This window comes from Sceloporus undulatus, chromosome 9 (genome assembly GCF_019175285.1).
Source record: "Sceloporus undulatus isolate JIND9_A2432 ecotype Alabama chromosome 9, SceUnd_v1.1, whole genome shotgun sequence".
Taxonomy (NCBI): domain Eukaryota; kingdom Metazoa; phylum Chordata; class Lepidosauria; order Squamata; family Phrynosomatidae; genus Sceloporus; species Sceloporus undulatus.
Genome location: NC_056530.1, coordinates 23,901,775 through 23,918,348, shown reverse-complemented (window position 1 = coordinate 23,918,348; position 16,574 = coordinate 23,901,775). Strand labels below are relative to the sequence as shown.

The window sequence follows — 16,574 nt, the reverse complement described above, 5'->3', positions numbered from 1 at the left end:
GGGCGGGGCCAGGGGCGGCAGGCACGTGGGGCAGCAGCAGCAAAAGGAGGAGGAGGAGGATCCAGTGGATCCCAAGGGATCTCTGAAGAAGTGCATTTTAAAAGCTGCATTCAAAGGCATTACATTTTGTAAAAAAATGCATTTATTAAAAAAAACTCGTGTTTGAAGAAATTGCATTTATTTATTTATTTATTTATTTATTAAAATGTTTTCCTTTACAGTATTTACAAACCCAGTTAAAGAGAGTTTGGGAAAGTTACTTTCTAATCCTCTTCCTCTTGTTTGGAAGTAAAAGTGCCCTTGCTCTGTGCTTAACAGAGTAACTTCCTCAGATGCATCTAGAAGCAATAACAATAAATAATAGTAATAGTAATAATAATAATAGGTAGAGAGGGCTTGCAGCACCTTTGAGACTGACTAAAGAAAGAAGTTGGCAGCAGGAGCTTTCCTAGACTAAAGTCCACGTCCTCAGATGCATTTGGCGGAGTGTAAGAGCCTTTGTGGCCGAAGAGCGGGGTATAAATACTCCAAATACTGTAAAGAAGTTGATGATGATGATGATTTGCTTTCTTTTCTCCCCAATCTAGGGCCACATTTGGGACTAGTTTCTGCCCTGACCCAGAGTCCACAGGCCAGAGCTGAAGGCTCCCCGGAGAGACATGTTAAACGTTTGCAAAGTGCCGGAATCGAAATCTGCCCAACAGAGAGAAAGAGAGAGAAGAGAAGGGAAGAGAAGAGGGAGGCAGGCCTGGTCCATGGTCAGTGGAGGAAGGATGCTGAAGATGCTGGGCCCTGATTGGCTGAGAGGGATGCAGGCGCCAGGGATGCTCCACTGGCAGAAGGGATGCTCAGGGATTATCAGAGCATCTGCCTAGTTCTGAGCAACGCTTTCCCAGATCCCATGCCGCCGTCCTCTCTGATGGAAGGGTCCCGGCGGAGGGATGAGCTCCACGGGGATCCACCGGGGTTTCCTCCGCAAATACGGTGAGTAGCCCCCTTCTGATTTTGCAAAGCCTTGCAAGGACTCTTCCTGGGAAGAGGGAGAGGGATGTGCCAGCCGGGCCCTCAGCTCCAGGGCAAAATAGACATATCAAAATATGAATGTTAAAAAATCTCTACACATTTTGTGGATCTATTTTGGGGTGAAGGAACCTCAGGAAGCCAACCTGATGAGGAAACTGTGTAACTTTGCCGAGCGTGAAAAAGGTTGCACCAGCAACGCATGCTCAAGGAAGCCTTGCTAGGCGCAGGGGAAAGTCCCTGTTTTTGGACTCTATTTAATTAATTTACATTATTAATTGATTAATTAATTCTATTTCAGTGCCCAGTTTTGTATGTTTTAACTGTACTGCTGTTTTTTATTTAATTTAATTTGTAAACCACTTTGTATCCCACTTTAGGGGGGCAATGCAGGAGAAGAGCAGCAACGACAACAACAATGCCCAGAATCCCCACCCAGCATGGCTTGCTGGGGATTCTGGGAGTTGGAGTCCAAAACCAGAGCACTGCACTACCCTCTTTGTGTTGAAAACCTGCCTCATTTCCTAACCCTTTACTGTACTGTGTTGTTGTCATTGCATTTATTGCAAAACTAGACTCAGCAAGCAGGCTTACGTATTCAAAGAAATGCAATCTTAAAGATCAGTCTTCAAAAGGTTGCTTCTCTGCTTGCTGTGGTACTACAGCTCCCACCATCCTTGCTCCTGGCCATGCTGATGGAGGGCTGAGGGGTGTTGTCGTCCAACATGGTGATGCCACAAGGAAGGGAGGGCAGTGTGTGGTTACTAATTTCTCAGTGTTTACTCTGTGCGTATTACAGTGGCCACTGAATGAGACTGTGGGGCTAGGTTTTGGGTTGGAGGAGAAGATTTGAACCAGCTTCTGAGGAGAATGCCATTATTTCTGTACAGATCGAGTCTCCATTTTGCAAAATGCCAGGGACCAGAAGTGTTTGGGATCTTGGAATTGATTTACTGGACGCTGCAATACTTGCCTAGAGATAATGAGACATCTTGGAAATGGGACCCAAGTCTAAGCACAGAATCCATTTATATTTCTTATATACCTTATATAACACATAGCCTGAAGGTCAAAGTGTGAGTACATTGAACAGTCAGTTTTGCGTACAAATTTTGTGTGCATTGAACACAAAGGGGTCTCTCTCTAGCCATCAATATGGACAATTTTGGATTATTTCGGGATTCCAAACTGGTGAGACTCCACCAGTATTTGCCGTATTCAGCAACAAGGTAATCAGTATTAAAACGAAGGTTTTGTGGAAGAGCTCCCTTCCCAAACTGGACCTTTATTTCCAGATTCCCTCTGGACCCTGCTCTGCAAACAGGACAGAGAAACTTACTACAGTATTTCTAGTTAGCTCCTGAGAGCAGCTATAAAATAGGCCCAAATTCAACAGGGAGACCTTGCCTCTCATTGCCTTGCCAGGCTTGAAGCGCTGTGAGGTGTATCTGATGAGTACCTACCTGTCCTACCGATTTAAACTTTGATATTTTCTGTGTTTTAGTGTCTCAAATGCACAACTGGGCAGCATTTCAAGCTCTGTGGGGATTGCACAAACACACAGCTCATGCACAATTTGTGACTCCATCGTAGCATCTACTGCTCTTGCCATAATTTTAACCTCCCTGTGGGCCCATCCGCCTGCAAAATATGCATAAACATGTCAGTTTCACCCCCATCCTCCTGATCTATTTGTGCCAAGGTACAGCCTGGCACACAACCCCTTTCCTCTGGGATTACAACAGCCAGCATTTGATTGCATCCTAATCCCAGGGCAGCAAAGAGAGAATTTAATCAGGAATTTAATCTCTTTGTTGCTGTGTGTGAGGTTTGTCCTGTCTTTGGGTCCCTGCGACAGATTGATGGGAAAAGAATCCCTTTAGTGGCAAATTATTTTGTGGGATGAAAGAGCCATGAGAGCCCCAGAGTAGCCCTTTGCTTTCGTTCAGTAGGGAAGCTGAAACGGACGGACATGGTTTTAAAAGTTAACAGGAATCAGAGTAAAAAAACAAAGCAAAACACAATTCAGCTAAACAGAAAAGAACATTAAACAAGAACAAATGCAAGTCCATCTTATATCCCTGGGGGGCAGGGACTAGTTCTCTAAGGCCTGCCAAAATAAAAAAGGGGTTTACCTGCTTGTAGAAAGATTACAAAGAGGATGCCAGTCTAATGAAGGGAGATGCCATCCTCTGAGATGCTCTTGCCTTCCTCTGAGGCTGAGACAGTGTGACTTGCCCACTGGGTTTCCATGTTTGACGGATTTGAATCTTGGCTTCCCAAAGGCCCTTCTTCTTGTTGTGTGCCTTCAAGTCATTTCCAATTTACGGCGACCCAAAGGCAAACCTATCATCGAAGTTTCTTGGCAAGTTTCTTCAGAAGGAGTTTGTCCTTGCCATCCTCTAAGGCTAAGAAAGTGTGATTTGCCCAAGGTAATCCAGTGAGTTTAGATGGTTAAGCCAGAATTCAAACCCTGGTCTGAGTCCAGAGTCATAGTCCAGCGCTCAAACACCTGCCCCAAGCTGGCTCACAATAGCCAAGCATGGCAAAAATCATTCAATGCAAAACATTTTGGGTGGGTTGTGTGGTCTCAAGAGTGGTCCGAGGGTCCCTGAATTGACGCTTGGGGCCACATGTGCCTTTCCACATCCCAGTCTATTGGGCTCACCAGTGCAATTGGCACCAGTAAATAAGTACTGGATTCCAGTCTCCATGGCAGGTCACTCTCTCTGGCACCCCTTACCATGGCACCCTGTGGCAAGTTCTGAGTTGAGTTTCCTGCCAGCCTTGACCCCGAGTCTTCTTTTGCAGGAGGCTTCCTCTTTAAGCAGTGGAAGGAGAAATTCCTCGTCCTCTCGGTGGACGGCAGCCTTCTCGTCTGTCCAGACGCTGACTCTCCAGCTGAGCTTGGCATCGCCTTGAGCACCAACTGTGATGCCATCCTGGAGGGCAGCCAGATCTGCAACCTGCCACGGCTTCCATTGGGTGCCCAGAGAGACAGCTGCTTGGGACTTCGCCTCAATGATGGGAAGGTCTTGCTCCTCCTGGCTCCGGACAGCCAAGAATGCAGGTAGGAAGCCTTTGGTTACATTGGGTGGGTGGCTTTGGAGGATCCGGAGACCCATTTTGCATTACTCTGGAACCACTGCAGGCTGAACCGGGCTCCTCTTGAGAAAACTAGAAGTGACTGGAAAACTCACTTAATGTTTCTTTGAAAACGTAAGAACTAAGAGACCTTCCGCACAACACAATCATACGCTTTAACTGCTGTTGTTCTGCTCTATGGACTCCTGGGGTTTGTAGTTTGGCGAGTCTCCGGAGCAATCTAGTTGAGAATACTAAGCACCTCTCGATAAACTGCAAGTCCCAGGAGTTTCATAAGGTGTTGTTGCGATAAAGTGTAATGTTAAAGGGCCATAAAACAGGATCAAGTAAGATGGATGTTCTTTAAGGGAGAGCCAGTGTAGTGCAATGGTTTGAATACTGGACGACAACACTGGAGACCAGGGTTAAAATCCCCTCTCAAGAATAAAAACTCACTGGGTGCCCTTGGGCAAGTCACACTCTCTCAGCCTCAGAGGATGGCAATGGCAACCCCCCTCTGAAGAAAGTGGCCAAGAAAACCCAAAGGAGATTGGGAGCTTTTCCCGTGAATATCTCAGAAAAATTGCATAATTACACAAAACAATTTCACATGACAGTGCACAAAACCCGCCATTAAAGTGGTCACAAAGAAGCATTAATGTGCATCTTTTTACTTTTGGGGTTTCAGCAACAATGCATTTCCGATACCATTTTATTCATGCAATTGCGTGTGATAAACATTTGCACAATTACTCGCCATTTTCGCTTTATTTGTGGGATGCATTAAATGTGCTTTAATCTCTCCTTAATTCCGAAATTAGCCCCAGTGTGATAAGCTCCTATGATCAGTTGGCCATAGGGTTGCCATGAGTCAGAAATGGCTTGGAGGAACGCAATAATAATGTTGTTTAAGAGGGGAATTATGCCACCTAGAGGCTTCTGGACATGTCACACTCTCCCTCCCTCATCTCTCTCTTTGCCCCCAAGGCAAAGGAATACCAAGGCACACCGAAATGACCTCTGTGGGTCGCCCGCAGTTGTCATCCGGCAAAATACCCAGCCTTTTTATGAACTGGGTATGTTTCTTCAGTAGCGTTGGTGGGAGAAAGTAAGTACATGATGATTTGGAAACACTCAATGTAAGATGTCTCTCTCTCCTCAATTTTTGCAGACAGTGGCTCAACGTCCTGAGAAAAGTCAAAGAGGTAAGACGTGGGTTAAGAAGCCTGAGAAAGGATAGAGGTATCAGTTTGCCAATCTAGATCCTGGATCACTTGGGCAGAGTGCCATGGTCACTTTGGGCATCTCTGTGCCTCCCTCTACCCGCAGTGCAAACTTTACAGCTCTCTATAAATGTTAATAATAATAGGTAGCTGCCAAACTTTAAGGGGGCTTTCATGAATTCATGAATTGCACAATGCACACAATTCTGTCTTTATGAAGGCCCACACCCCAAAATACAGAATCTTTTGGGCACCTTGTTTAGTCTAGAGGAAAGGAAAAGCTTTCCAACCTTCAAACAAAAGAACATCCCTTATAAGAAGGGACACCTACCTGACAGTCTGATAAGGGACCAGCTTTGCAGACCTCAAGTAATGGGCATCCTTTATATTAAGAGAAGCATGGTGCTTGTATTTCGAACTCCACTCCACCTATCAGAGGCTTAAACAAAAGAGAAACATGTCATATAGGAAATGTCTGGATTTTTGCTATCTCCAGCCAGCCTACAAATCAGCCATTTCCTCCACCCCCAAACAAATTCAAGATGCATTTGTGCAAATTGTGATTCCACAGTGGCACAAGAAAAAGCGGGATTAGGCGCAAGGTGAATGGGAAATGCTGATGGCTTCCTTCTTTGGCTCCTCTTTCCAGAGTTTTTCCCTAGGCTCTCCCTCCCGTTGCAAACTCCATATCAACTCCCCAGTGAGAAGACGCTGCAGGAAAGGAGGAAGCGGTGACAGCAGCAACAGCAACGGAGGGTCTCCCAGCAGCACCGAAAGGCAAGAAGGTAGCAAATCTAGGCTACGAATCCTGCTTTAAGAATTAGAAAAATGTATAGAGCTTGGAGAAACATCACTGGCTATTAAGGAGGGCTATCTATCACCTCTGAGTAGCAGTTGCTGCAGAGATGGAGGGTAGAGTGGCCTTCTGGTCCTGCTGGTTGACTTCTTGTTGGGGCAGCTGGTTGCCCTGGTCAAAATGCTGGGCCAGGTTTTTGCCATTGTTCCTGCTGCCCACCAACATTTCACAGATGATAATTGGGACACTGAAAACTGAATTTAGCCAAGTGGCTTCAGAATGTGGCCAAGATGGCCAACAATACTGATGAAGATGAACATCTAAGCTACCAGTTTGCTTTTGCCTGAGCCTACGGGGAATGACAAGACCCATCCAGCTCCCCTTGTCTCTCTCTTGCTGAATTAATGGAGTGCGAACTACTTTTGCCTGTTGAATTCAGTTGAAGCTGAGGACAAAGCAGGAGGAGGAACTGGGACATTTTCCTTATAAAAATAAGAGTTTTTGCCACAGAACCCAATGCACTTCAACAAGGAAAGGCAGAGCAGAAGGGAAGAGGAGAGTTGTGGAATTAGAAGGGAATATTGGGAAAAGTGGGAAGGTAGAGAATTAGTCTTCCAAATAGGGACTGCAGAAAGGTACATAGATGGATCCCATGTGGCACAGCTTCTCTTACAGAAACCTAGGAGCCGACTGTAACACTGGCCCACAAAGGGAAGGGCTGGGAAGATGGTGGGACTGAAAAAGGTCTCCTGCAATATTGGCATTAATATCCAGTCTTTTCTTATCTCTGCAGCAACCCAGGCAAGCTTCTGCCAGGAGGTTTGCTCTCCTCATTGCCTGCGCCATGGATCCCCGTCCCGCCCGGGTGTGAAAGCGGCATGCATTCTGGTGGGGGGAGCTGCGGCCGGCCCCACCATAGGCTACATGGTCACTTCGGCCACCGCTGGACACCCGACAGAGTCACACCCTCCGGACTTCAAAGAACTGGGTTACCACCCTTCTGCCTGTGACTCTGAGATGCAATACGAAGCTCTGGACTATGAGGGGCTTGACCAGGACTTTGACATGCTGGACTTTGGGGGGTTTGCCTTCTAGGTGCTGTCCTCAATCCCAAATCTAAAAGGGCTCCACGACCCACTGACGTCGACGCCTGGCATTGAAAGGGCCATCCTCACCACTTGGTACATAGGGGACTATTCCCCAAAATCTTCACCAGCAGTTTCTTGCCAATTTTCTTCTGAGATAACATTTCTGCTGTGCGTTTTGTATCTTTGATCTCTATTTTTGGTGGGATAAAGGGGCTAGTCAATTTTGTTCTCTTTTTCCTCTTGTTTTGCATTCAATAAAGTCTTTTTGTGGACTAGTCTGGTGTGGGCAAGGGTCGCAAATGACAGTCATTGGCCAGAGATGTGAGAATGCTAGATACCTTCATTACCTGAATACCAGGGTGAATGCCAAGGCAGAGGTGGAAGAGAAGCTGCATGGAGGGTGCTTCTCCCTTCTTCCCAAAAGACACAAAAAGGGACTATGTCTCTCCCACCTGGGCTGCAGATGACCCATTTTAGATCGCAATTCCCTGGGTGGGGGAACTCGGAATTGGGATCCAGCTCTCTCCTTGTCCATGGGGCTCTCCCTGCACTGTAGAACTGATGCAGTCTGGCCCTGCTTTAATTGCTAAGGCTCCATTGTATGGAATCCAGGGATCTGTAGTTTGTTGTGGCAACAAAGAAAGCTAAATATCTCACAAAACTACAAACCCCAGTATTCCATAGCAGTGAACCATGACAGTTAAAGTGGTATCAGACTGCATCACTTCTTCTGTGCAGATGTAACTTAGGACTCTGGAAGACAAGGGATTAAATTCCAGCTCAGACACCCGCTGAGGAGTCTTGGGCAAGTCACATTCTCTCAGCCTCAGAGGAAGGCAATGGTGGCAAATCGCCTCTGAATAAACTTTGCCAAGGAAATGCTAGCATAAGGTTGCCATATGTTAGAATCAACATGAAGGCACGTAGCAGCAACCACAACAGGAGGCACAATGTCAAAGGATGTGTTGAAACATGGGATGTCAAGAGCCTATCATTGCCTGAAAAATGGGGATAAGAACTGCAAGAAATAAATCTGGTTAAGGAAAGCCCACACGGGGAGGACTCTGCTATGGGTCAAGCCAGAGAACCGGTCCTTCTTCCTTCTTTCAGTGCCTTTTCTCTTCAAAAAGGTGCCGTTTCAAGCCAACTGGCGCAATGCGTGGTGGACTTTGTCCCCACCAGACGGGGGAGTGGCCCAGCTCAAATCATCTGGAAAAAATGATTATCGTGTCGTTTTGTGCGTAGCAAAGTGTCAACACTTTTGGTTTCTAGGGGGAGTCTGGGCTCCACATTGCTTTTCCTTGTGTCTCCAAAATCTCATTGGCAAATTTCAACCAGGTCTCCCCTGGCTGCCAAATGGCTCTCTTTGGAGCATGGACCTTTTTTCTCCTGGTCTCTTGCATCACCTTTTTCCTCGTCCTACGCCGGAGGAGAAAACCCAAGGATAGCAACCTGCCCCCGGGCCCTATTCGCCTGCCTTGGCTGGGCAATCTGCTCCAAGTGGATATTATGAACCTCTTCACATCTCTTTATAGGGTGAGTCTCCTTTGGCCCTCTGGGGATGGGTTCCCTGACTTGTCGAGTCAAAAGGCATTTTGTCTTTATCCTCTCCCCAGGTGAGGAGTAATACCTTCCTTGCAACCAGTAGAAAACCACGAGCCTTCAAGCTCTCTTCTGTCTTTCTTAGGTTAGTCCACAAAAACATAGCAGGTAGGAGATGAAGCAAAAAAGGCTCTAAAAAGCCTATTCTTGGGGCCATTAGGTGGGCTTGACCCAAAGTCTCCAGTTTTCATGGGCCATCTCTAGGTGGAAGGCGAGGGTACAGATTCTTCACTTTGGGGGTGATAAGCTCTGGGTTATGTGCAAATCTCCAGCTCAGCTAGGAAAGCAGCAGCTTGCCACAATTGGCCAGGGTCAACCCATTTCTTTCTGTAACTTGCAAAGGCTGTCCAGATGTTTACTTAGCTTATTCCTTTCTCAGTCTTCATGGTGCTAAGACTCATCCTCCATTCTGCTCTGAATCCATCTCCCATGCAAGTAGGCTACATTAAAAATTCCTGTTCCCTATTTCAAGGAATAACCCCCTCAATTTGCCCTGACCTGAACATTTAGATAAGATCTCTCTCTTAATTTCCAAACAGGAAAAGGTGTTTGTGTGTGCCTGAATGACAAACTGTGAACAAGTGAAGAAGATGCACAATGCTTAATGCCATCTCCAGGGGCCACCTTTAAGTTGCAGAGTTTGGCCCATAAACCTAATGGCCTGGAATTTCTAGCATTGCATGACTTATCACTGGAGTCGATCAAGGTTCAAATCCTGGCTCAGTCACAGAAACCCACCAAGAGACCCTGGGCAACTCACATTCCCTCAGCCTCAGAGGATGGCAATGGCAAACCCCCTCTGAACACATCTTGCCAAGAAAACTTTGTGATAGCTTCGCCTTAGGGTCGCCATAAGTCGGAAATGAGTTGACGGCACACAACAATTGAGAAATGCAGTTTAAGCATCCGAAGGAAAGTGGTGGGCAAGGACCCAGGGAATGCAAACAGCAAATAGAAGAGGGCTAGATGCAAAGCTGGGAGAGGCTGCTGCGGTTTGCTTTTGCCTGAGCCTCCTGGGGAGAGTGAGATTCTGCCCTCCCTTCTCCTCCCTGCTGCGTTAACGGATTGCAAACCACTTTTACAAACTGAACTCAGTTTCAAGCAGCTGAAGTCAGCTGAGGACAAAGAGGGAAAGTGTGAAATAGAGAGTGAAAGCTAGCTATTTTAAAAGCCATGGAAAAGATGGATCAATCAGGACTTCCGTCCCTGTCAAACTGGGGCCAGTTAAAGGCTACTGTCATCTCCCTGTTGGAGCCTCCTCTTGCAGGATTTGAGGTAGAGATCTGCTGGCTGGACAATGGTGAGGGTCGCCTGAATTCAGGACAACCCTAACTGGAATAAATGTTACCAGTGGCAGAGAGGACGCCTCAGTCGAAATCTCCTAGGCCCATTGCAGCCTTGCTTTTGGTGTCCACTCATCTGAATAGCAATCACTCCCAAAACCCACACCCAGAGGTTGTTTTAAAACCTTATGACAATATAAAACCTGTCTAGCAATATTTTGCACCTCTGCCATACATTTTTTAAAAGCATGTTATTGTTGCAAGTTTGCACAAAGGTCAACGCCTGCCTCCCTTGGGGCTGAGGTTTGGTCCTCTTGTTCTTTCCGAAATTTACAGACTAGATCCTTAAAAATTCTACAAATAGTTGGGTAGAAGAAGGAATTCCCGCAAGTAGTGTGTGTTTGCAAGGAGCTGGAAAGAACTACTGTAGTTGGGAATGACACCATCCCTTTGCATTTACATAGAGGCCCTGGATGTCATTTGGCCCAGAGAGGTTCCCTTATGTCCAGTTTTTCTTACCGGCAGCTCCAGGAACAGTACCGTCCCGTATTCACTGTCTACATGGGCCCCGAGCCAGTTGTGGTGCTGTGCGGTTACGGAGCCATAAAGGAAGCCCTTGTGGATAACGCAGAAGCATTCGGAGGGAGGGCACGGTTGCTGGGCATGGATGACACCATGCAGAATTACGGTGAGTTGCTGGCTGAAAATTGAGAAAATAACGCTGGTTTGTTGTTTGCCATCAAACTGGTTTTGATTTATGGTGATGGACCTCCCAGACCCTTGCTCCTCAACTGCCTTGCTCAGGTTTTGCAAACTCGGGGCCAGAGCTTCATTGACAAAGTCTGTCCGCTAGTAACACTGTCCTCCATATTGCCTACTGCTCTCAAATTTACAAGCATGATCATCTTTTCTAAAGAGTCATGATATGGCCAAAGCATGGCAGCTTCAATGGATCCTATTAAAAAGATTATGGTTCACACTGTGACACTGCAGGATTAATGCACTTAACTGCCACGGCTCAATGCTATGGACTTTGAAGAAGTCAGAAACTGGAGCATTTTGCTTCTCGGTTTATTAAATCCTCTGCATATTTCGTTTTCAGGCATCGGTTCCTCAAATGGGGAACGCTGGCGGGAGCTTCGGCACTTCTGCCAGTCTGCTCTGAGGAACTTTGGAGTAGGGAAAAGATCCATGGAGGAGCGGATTCAGGAGGAGGCTGAGTTTTTGGTGGAAGCCCTGCGGAAAACAGAAGGTGAGTCCTCTCTCTCTTGCTCCTGCTTTTCTTGGCAAGGATCACACGGCTGAATGCTAGCAATGGAGACAAAACGGGGAAACCTTTTATTCCCAGAAAGGCCAAATGAAATTGATCACAAAATTGACATTTGGCAAATCTCTCAGAATATATATATATATATATATATATTTAATTCTGTGTTTTTAGAAAGTAGCAGTTTGGATTTCAACAACAGTGGGAGCCAACCAGGACCACGTATTATCAACAAAGCAACCGGGGGAGGCTTCCATGTCAATGGGGCAGCGAGTTCAGTCCAGGTTTTTAGCTATAACTTTCAGGGAGTTATCTCCAAAGTGTCATCTCATTCTTTACTAATGAGATCCCTCCTAATGGAGCAAATGTCTGGAGTTCTAGTATTTGCTGCTGCAGTTTTGGAGTTGGTTTTTTTTAAAATACATATAAATCCAGCTGATGTGTCTTTTGTCCCACTTCTGACAATTCGCTCATCCTAACCCTGACCTAGTCATACAGATTTTATTTACACACTTGAGTGGGTTTCTTTTTAATTCCAGGACAAAAGGTATATCCAGACTAATTAAAAGGACCAGAAAGTCCCAGATTTTGTTCCTATTCTTTCTGATTTTATTAAGAAGTTCCATACATGTCTCCTCTATCCTAGAACATTTTCTGTCAGCTCCCATTTCCAATTTATGGTGACCCTAAGGTTAATCTTTAGCAAGATTTGTTCAGAGGGGCTTTGCCTTTGCCATCCTCTGAGGTCATCCAGTGAGTTTCCATGGCCAAGCAGGGATTTGAACCCAGGTCTTCAGAGTCGTAGTCCAACATTCAAAGCGCTACACCATGCTGGCTCTCCCAAGGGACTATCCACCGCCGTTTTCCTTTTTCTCCATTCCGCAGGACGCTCCTTCGACCCAACTTTGTGCCTCAGCCATGCCGTCTCCAACATCATCTGCTCTATAGTTTTTGGCCACCGCTTTGAATACGAGGACAAAGATTTCATCACTTTACTTGGTCTGTTAAGCGAATCTGTTCGGCTCATGTTTTCTCCCTGGGCGCAGGTAATGAAGACGGACGCCAGGGAAGGAGCAGGCTCTGTATCTTCATAGATATTGGGGCTCTGCTTCACTCCCTGGGTTCCCTTTCTGTATATTATTCTTTGAATGCTAGCATGCATCTGCCTTTCTTGACAACTTATGGTGACCCTATGAATTCTGCATGGTCTTTTTAGGTAAGGAATCCTCAGGGGTAGTTCTGCCAGTTCCTTCCTTTGAAATATCACCTGGTCTTTGCTAGTGGTCTGCCAACAAAGTCCTAACCAGAGCTCACCGTGCTTAGCTTCCAAGATCAGGCAGGATTTGGTGCCTTTAGGGTCTTTTAATCATGAGAATGTACCTTCAAGTCATCTGTTGACCCCATGAATTTTCTGGGGTTTTCTAAGGCAAGGAATCCTCAGAGGTGGTTTTGCCGGCTCCTTCTTTTGAAATAAAGCCGATGGCTTTATTTCTTGGTAATCGCCCATCCAAGTCCTAACCAGGGCTGGCCCATCTTAGCTTCTGAGATGGGTCCCTTTTATTGCGTGTAATAAAAGATAAGAAGAGGATTGGGAACTGACACCCCAAGGCACAGGATGCAAATTGTTGAGCACGAACTAACTCTGACAAAGGATTGTATTCTTTACCTTCCAAGCTGAGGAATTTTTTCCCGGGCCTGATGCGAATCTTGCCTGGGCCTCACCAGAAGCTGTCCAGATACCTCACGGACTTTAAAAGGTTCATCGTTGAGAGAGTCCAGCTGCACCGGCAGTCCCTCGATCTGAACTGCCCTCGAGACTTCATCGATTGCTTCCTCAACAAAATGGAGCAGGTACGTTTGGAAGACAAAAAAGGAAGGCATTGAAATACTTACTGAGTGACAACACTAAAATAAATTGGGGAGGGAAAGGAAATTTCAAGTCGATTGGTTTTTGGACTCAGTTAGGATGCAGAGGAAAGAACTCAAACATAGTTGCTAACCCAATTTTCATATTCCCAAATTCTGAGTACTGGAGAAGACGATGGATGGATTCTAAGAAGTCAAAAAGGAACCCTGCTTAAAATACATCTCCCTTCTCTTGCATCAGGAGAAAAATAATCCATCCTCAGAATATCATGACAAGAATCTGATTGTCTGCATTTTCGACTTGTTCTCTGCCGGCTCGGCCTCAGCCAGCACCACCCTCAAATACGGACTCCTCCTTCTCCTCCGATACCCAGAGATAGAAGGTGAGCTCTTAAAACGCTGATTTTCGTTTTAAAACGGATATAATTCACACTGAGCCATCAGAAAGCAAAGGTGTCACTATCTCTGCCACCCATGTGGACATTTTTGGATTTTGGGGTTCCAGGTAAGGGATACTCAGTACATAAATAAAATTATTGTTAGTGGATTTTGGAACCCAGAGACAGAAAGGTGAAAGGAGTAACATTAGCAGGGGTGATGTATTACTAACTTCTCCCTCCATTCAACTCTTTGCAGCCAAAATCCACAAAGAGATTGACCTGGTGATCGGGAGGAACCGCCGGCCTTGCATGGACGACCGGAAAAAGATGCCTTATACCGATGCGGTCATCCATGAGATCCACCGTTTTGCAGATGTTTCTCCAATTGGGATTCCGCATTTAGTGACGAGAGACACACAATTCCGGGGTTACACCATTCCCAAGGTACCGTGAGCTACGGAGTTAACCAAAATGTGATGTGTGTGGTGTTGGAGGGGTTGCCTGTCTCCAACTATAAGCCTTTCTTTGGAAAATGAGAGTGGTCCATGGCTGTTCCAAGATGGTGTCAAGAGTTGCGCATGCTTTGCCCTGCCATAATGCAATAACAGGGGATGTATAGTGAATGTTTTAGAACGGTGCGCTAACAGACAGGTGCTGAAGTAAGCCAAGAAAGGAGTTCATCTAATTCAAAGTCATTTGTGGGAAACCATCTAGTTAGAATGACCAAGAGAAAGGAGTAGTATGGGAAAGGAAAGAGAAAGGAGTTTATTAATCTTAATGAATGAAAATTAAGTCCACCTGAAGGTTGAAGTATGTGTAGTTTATGTGGCTGAAACATTTACTGGTCAGTTCTGACAATGAAAGTGGCTAGATTGGATCTATGCTATAGCTTTCCTAATAAAGTTTTCTGACTCTTTACTACTCAACCTGAGTTTCCAAATTTTAGTATCCTTCTGGGTTTGACCGACAGCAAAAGCAAAGGCATCAAGGTGTGTGAGTGGGTGGGGATGCAGGCAAAAGAGGAGACAGGACCCAGCCTGGACCAGTCTGTTAACGGTTGCCACTGGGATCTCTCTCTGTCCCCATTTCCAGGGCACCACTGTCTTCCCGTTCCTGACTACTGCCCTGCAGGACCCCTGCCACTTCGAGACCCCCATGAAGTTCAATCCTGCCCACTTCCTGGACGAAAATGGAGACTTTAGGAAGGACGAGGCCTTCCTGCCATTTTCAGCAGGTAAAGCATATCTGGATTTTGTTTTCCAAATGGCAGGAGAAGAAAGCAGGGAATGAGAGAGCTGGGTTGGCTAGACCTTGGAAGGAACTAATGGTCTCCCTTTTTGGACTTCCAGAAAGCTCCCAGAAAACACAGCCAACTTGGCAGCCAAAGGAGAGAGGTTAGGGGGGTTGAAAACCCAAACATCTGGAAAGTCAATGGGAGGGAACATGGGGGAGAGGATATGGGAGAGAGAAAGGCAAAGAATCTGGTTTGCATTTGTAGAGACATGGTGTTGAGTTAATGCAATGTAGGTTATTTTCCTCTCATGTGAAAAGGTACCATAAGATACTATAAATAAACTTTGGATGTTTTGAATACTGTACACAAAACCCTGGCTTTGTTTTGTTTTGTGCCTCTCCAGGGAAAAGGGTTTGCCCAGGTGAAAATTTAGCCCGCATGGAGCTTTTTTTATTCCTCACAACGGTGTTGCAAAATTTCAACCTGAGAACGCTCCAAGACCGAGAGGAAATAGACATTTCGCCGGAAGTACACAGCAGTGGGAAGCTTCCTCGACCTTATCAGCTTTCTGTGGTCCCACGATAACCCAACAAAGAAACACAGTGATATTTGGAGAAGGGTAACAGGTACATTACTTCTGTCCTTACTTCTGCTACATCAGATCATCTCCTGTCTCTAAATTGAAGACAACACTGTAAAAATTTGTACAGTTGTGTAACACAGGTCTGTGAATCATTTCTCAGAAATGTAACTTTAATAAAGAGTCTTATCAGTAGACCTTGGGATCTTTCCATCAATAGTTTTGTACTGTGATAGGAGGAGTAGCTAATACTCCAGAGGACAGGATCAAAATTCAAAATGACCTGAATAGAATAGAAAGCTGGGCCAAAGCTAACAAAATGAAATTCAGCATGGAGAATTTAGGGCAGAAAAGTGAAATGCACAGATATAGGATGAGACACCTGGCTTAAGGAGATTTATAAGTGTGAAAGGGATCTAGGAGTCCAAGTAGACCACAAGTTGAACATGAGTCAACAGTGCGATGCGGCAGCTAAAAAGGCCAGTGTGCTGCATCAACAGAAGTATAGTGCCCAGATCAAGGGAAGTAATAGTGCCACTTTCTTCTGCTTTGGTCAGGCCCCACCTGGAATAATATTGTGTCCAGTTCTGGGCAAAACAATTCAAAAAGGACATTGAGAAATTGGAGCCATGTGTCCAAAGGAGGAAGACTAAAATGGTGAAGGGTCTGGAAACCATAAAGCCCTATGAGAGACTCAGGGAGCTGGGGATGTTTAGCCTGGAGAAGAGAAGGTTAAGAGGGGATATGAGAGCCCTGTTTAAATACTTGAAGGGATGCCATATTGAGGATGGAGAAAGCTTGTTTTCTGCTGTTCCAGAGAATAGGATGCAATGGAACAATGGATGCAAGCTAGAGGAAAAGAAATCCCACTTCAACACTGGAAAGAACTTCCTGATGGTCTAAGAGTTGTTTGAAAGTGGAAGACATGGAGCAATGAACCCAAGGTAAAGGAAAAGGGATTCCACCTTAACATTAGGAGGAACTTCCTGACAGTAAGAGTTGTTTGACAATAAAAGACACTTCCTTGGAGTGTAGTGGATTCTCCTTCCCTGGAGGTCTTTAAACAGAGGCTGGATGGCCATCTGTTGTGTATGCTTGGATGGAGAGTTCCTGCATGGCAGAATGGGGTTGGACTGGATGGCCCTTGTGTC

At 45.8% G+C, this 16,574-nt stretch overlaps 2 protein-coding genes across 7 annotated transcripts in view; both read left to right on the top strand.

The window, feature by feature from the left end:
• The window catches only part of LOC121915203, a 34,230-nt gene extending 26,752 nt beyond the window's left edge, over window positions 1-7,478 (top strand). For 4 of the 6 annotated variants that reach the window (XM_042439194.1, XM_042439195.1, XM_042439199.1 and 1 more), the window contains 5 exons: window positions 588-984; window positions 3,832-4,090; window positions 5,276-5,309; window positions 5,977-6,112; window positions 6,917-7,478. In XM_042439194.1, the coding sequence (XP_042295128.1) occupies window positions 942-984; window positions 3,832-4,090; window positions 5,276-5,309; window positions 5,977-6,112; window positions 6,917-7,218 (774 nt within the window). In that variant the 5' untranslated portion in view covers window positions 588-941 and the 3' untranslated portion in view covers window positions 7,219-7,478. Of the gene's footprint in view, window positions 1-84; window positions 129-466; window positions 489-587; window positions 985-3,831; window positions 4,091-5,275; window positions 5,310-5,976; window positions 6,113-6,916 lie in introns of those variants that run through there. The other 2 variants (XM_042439196.1, XM_042439197.1) reach the window with 2 other exon arrangements.
• Window positions 7,479-8,399: 921 nt separating this feature from the next.
• On the top strand, window positions 8,400-15,618 carry LOC121915200 (cytochrome P450 2G1-like). The gene is made up of 9 exons (XM_042439186.1): window positions 8,400-8,747; window positions 10,622-10,784; window positions 11,199-11,348; window positions 12,249-12,409; window positions 13,038-13,214; window positions 13,471-13,612; window positions 13,866-14,053; window positions 14,702-14,843; window positions 15,247-15,618. Exons 1-9 carry the CDS (start codon window positions 8,568-8,570, stop codon window positions 15,426-15,428), a joined length of 1,485 nt encoding a protein of 494 aa, XP_042295120.1. The 5' UTR covers window positions 8,400-8,567; the 3' UTR covers window positions 15,429-15,618.
• The last annotated feature ends 956 nt before the right edge of the window (window positions 15,619-16,574 follow it).

What these genes read in the sequence shown, in the direction of transcription:
- LOC121915200 (XM_042439186.1), top strand. Translation starts at nt 8,568, where the DNA reads ATGGCTCTCTTTGGAGCATGGACCTTTTTTCTCCTGGTCTCTTGCATC. An exon ending in TCTTCACATCTCTTTATAGG is followed by an intron (nt 8,748 to 10,621) that starts GTGAGTCTCCTT and finishes TCTTACCGGCAG; the next exon opens with CTCCAGGAACAGTACCGTCC. An exon ending in CTTCCTGCCATTTTCAGCAG is followed by an intron (nt 14,844 to 15,246) that starts GTAAAGCATATC and finishes GTGCCTCTCCAG; the next exon opens with GGAAAAGGGTTTGCCCAGGT.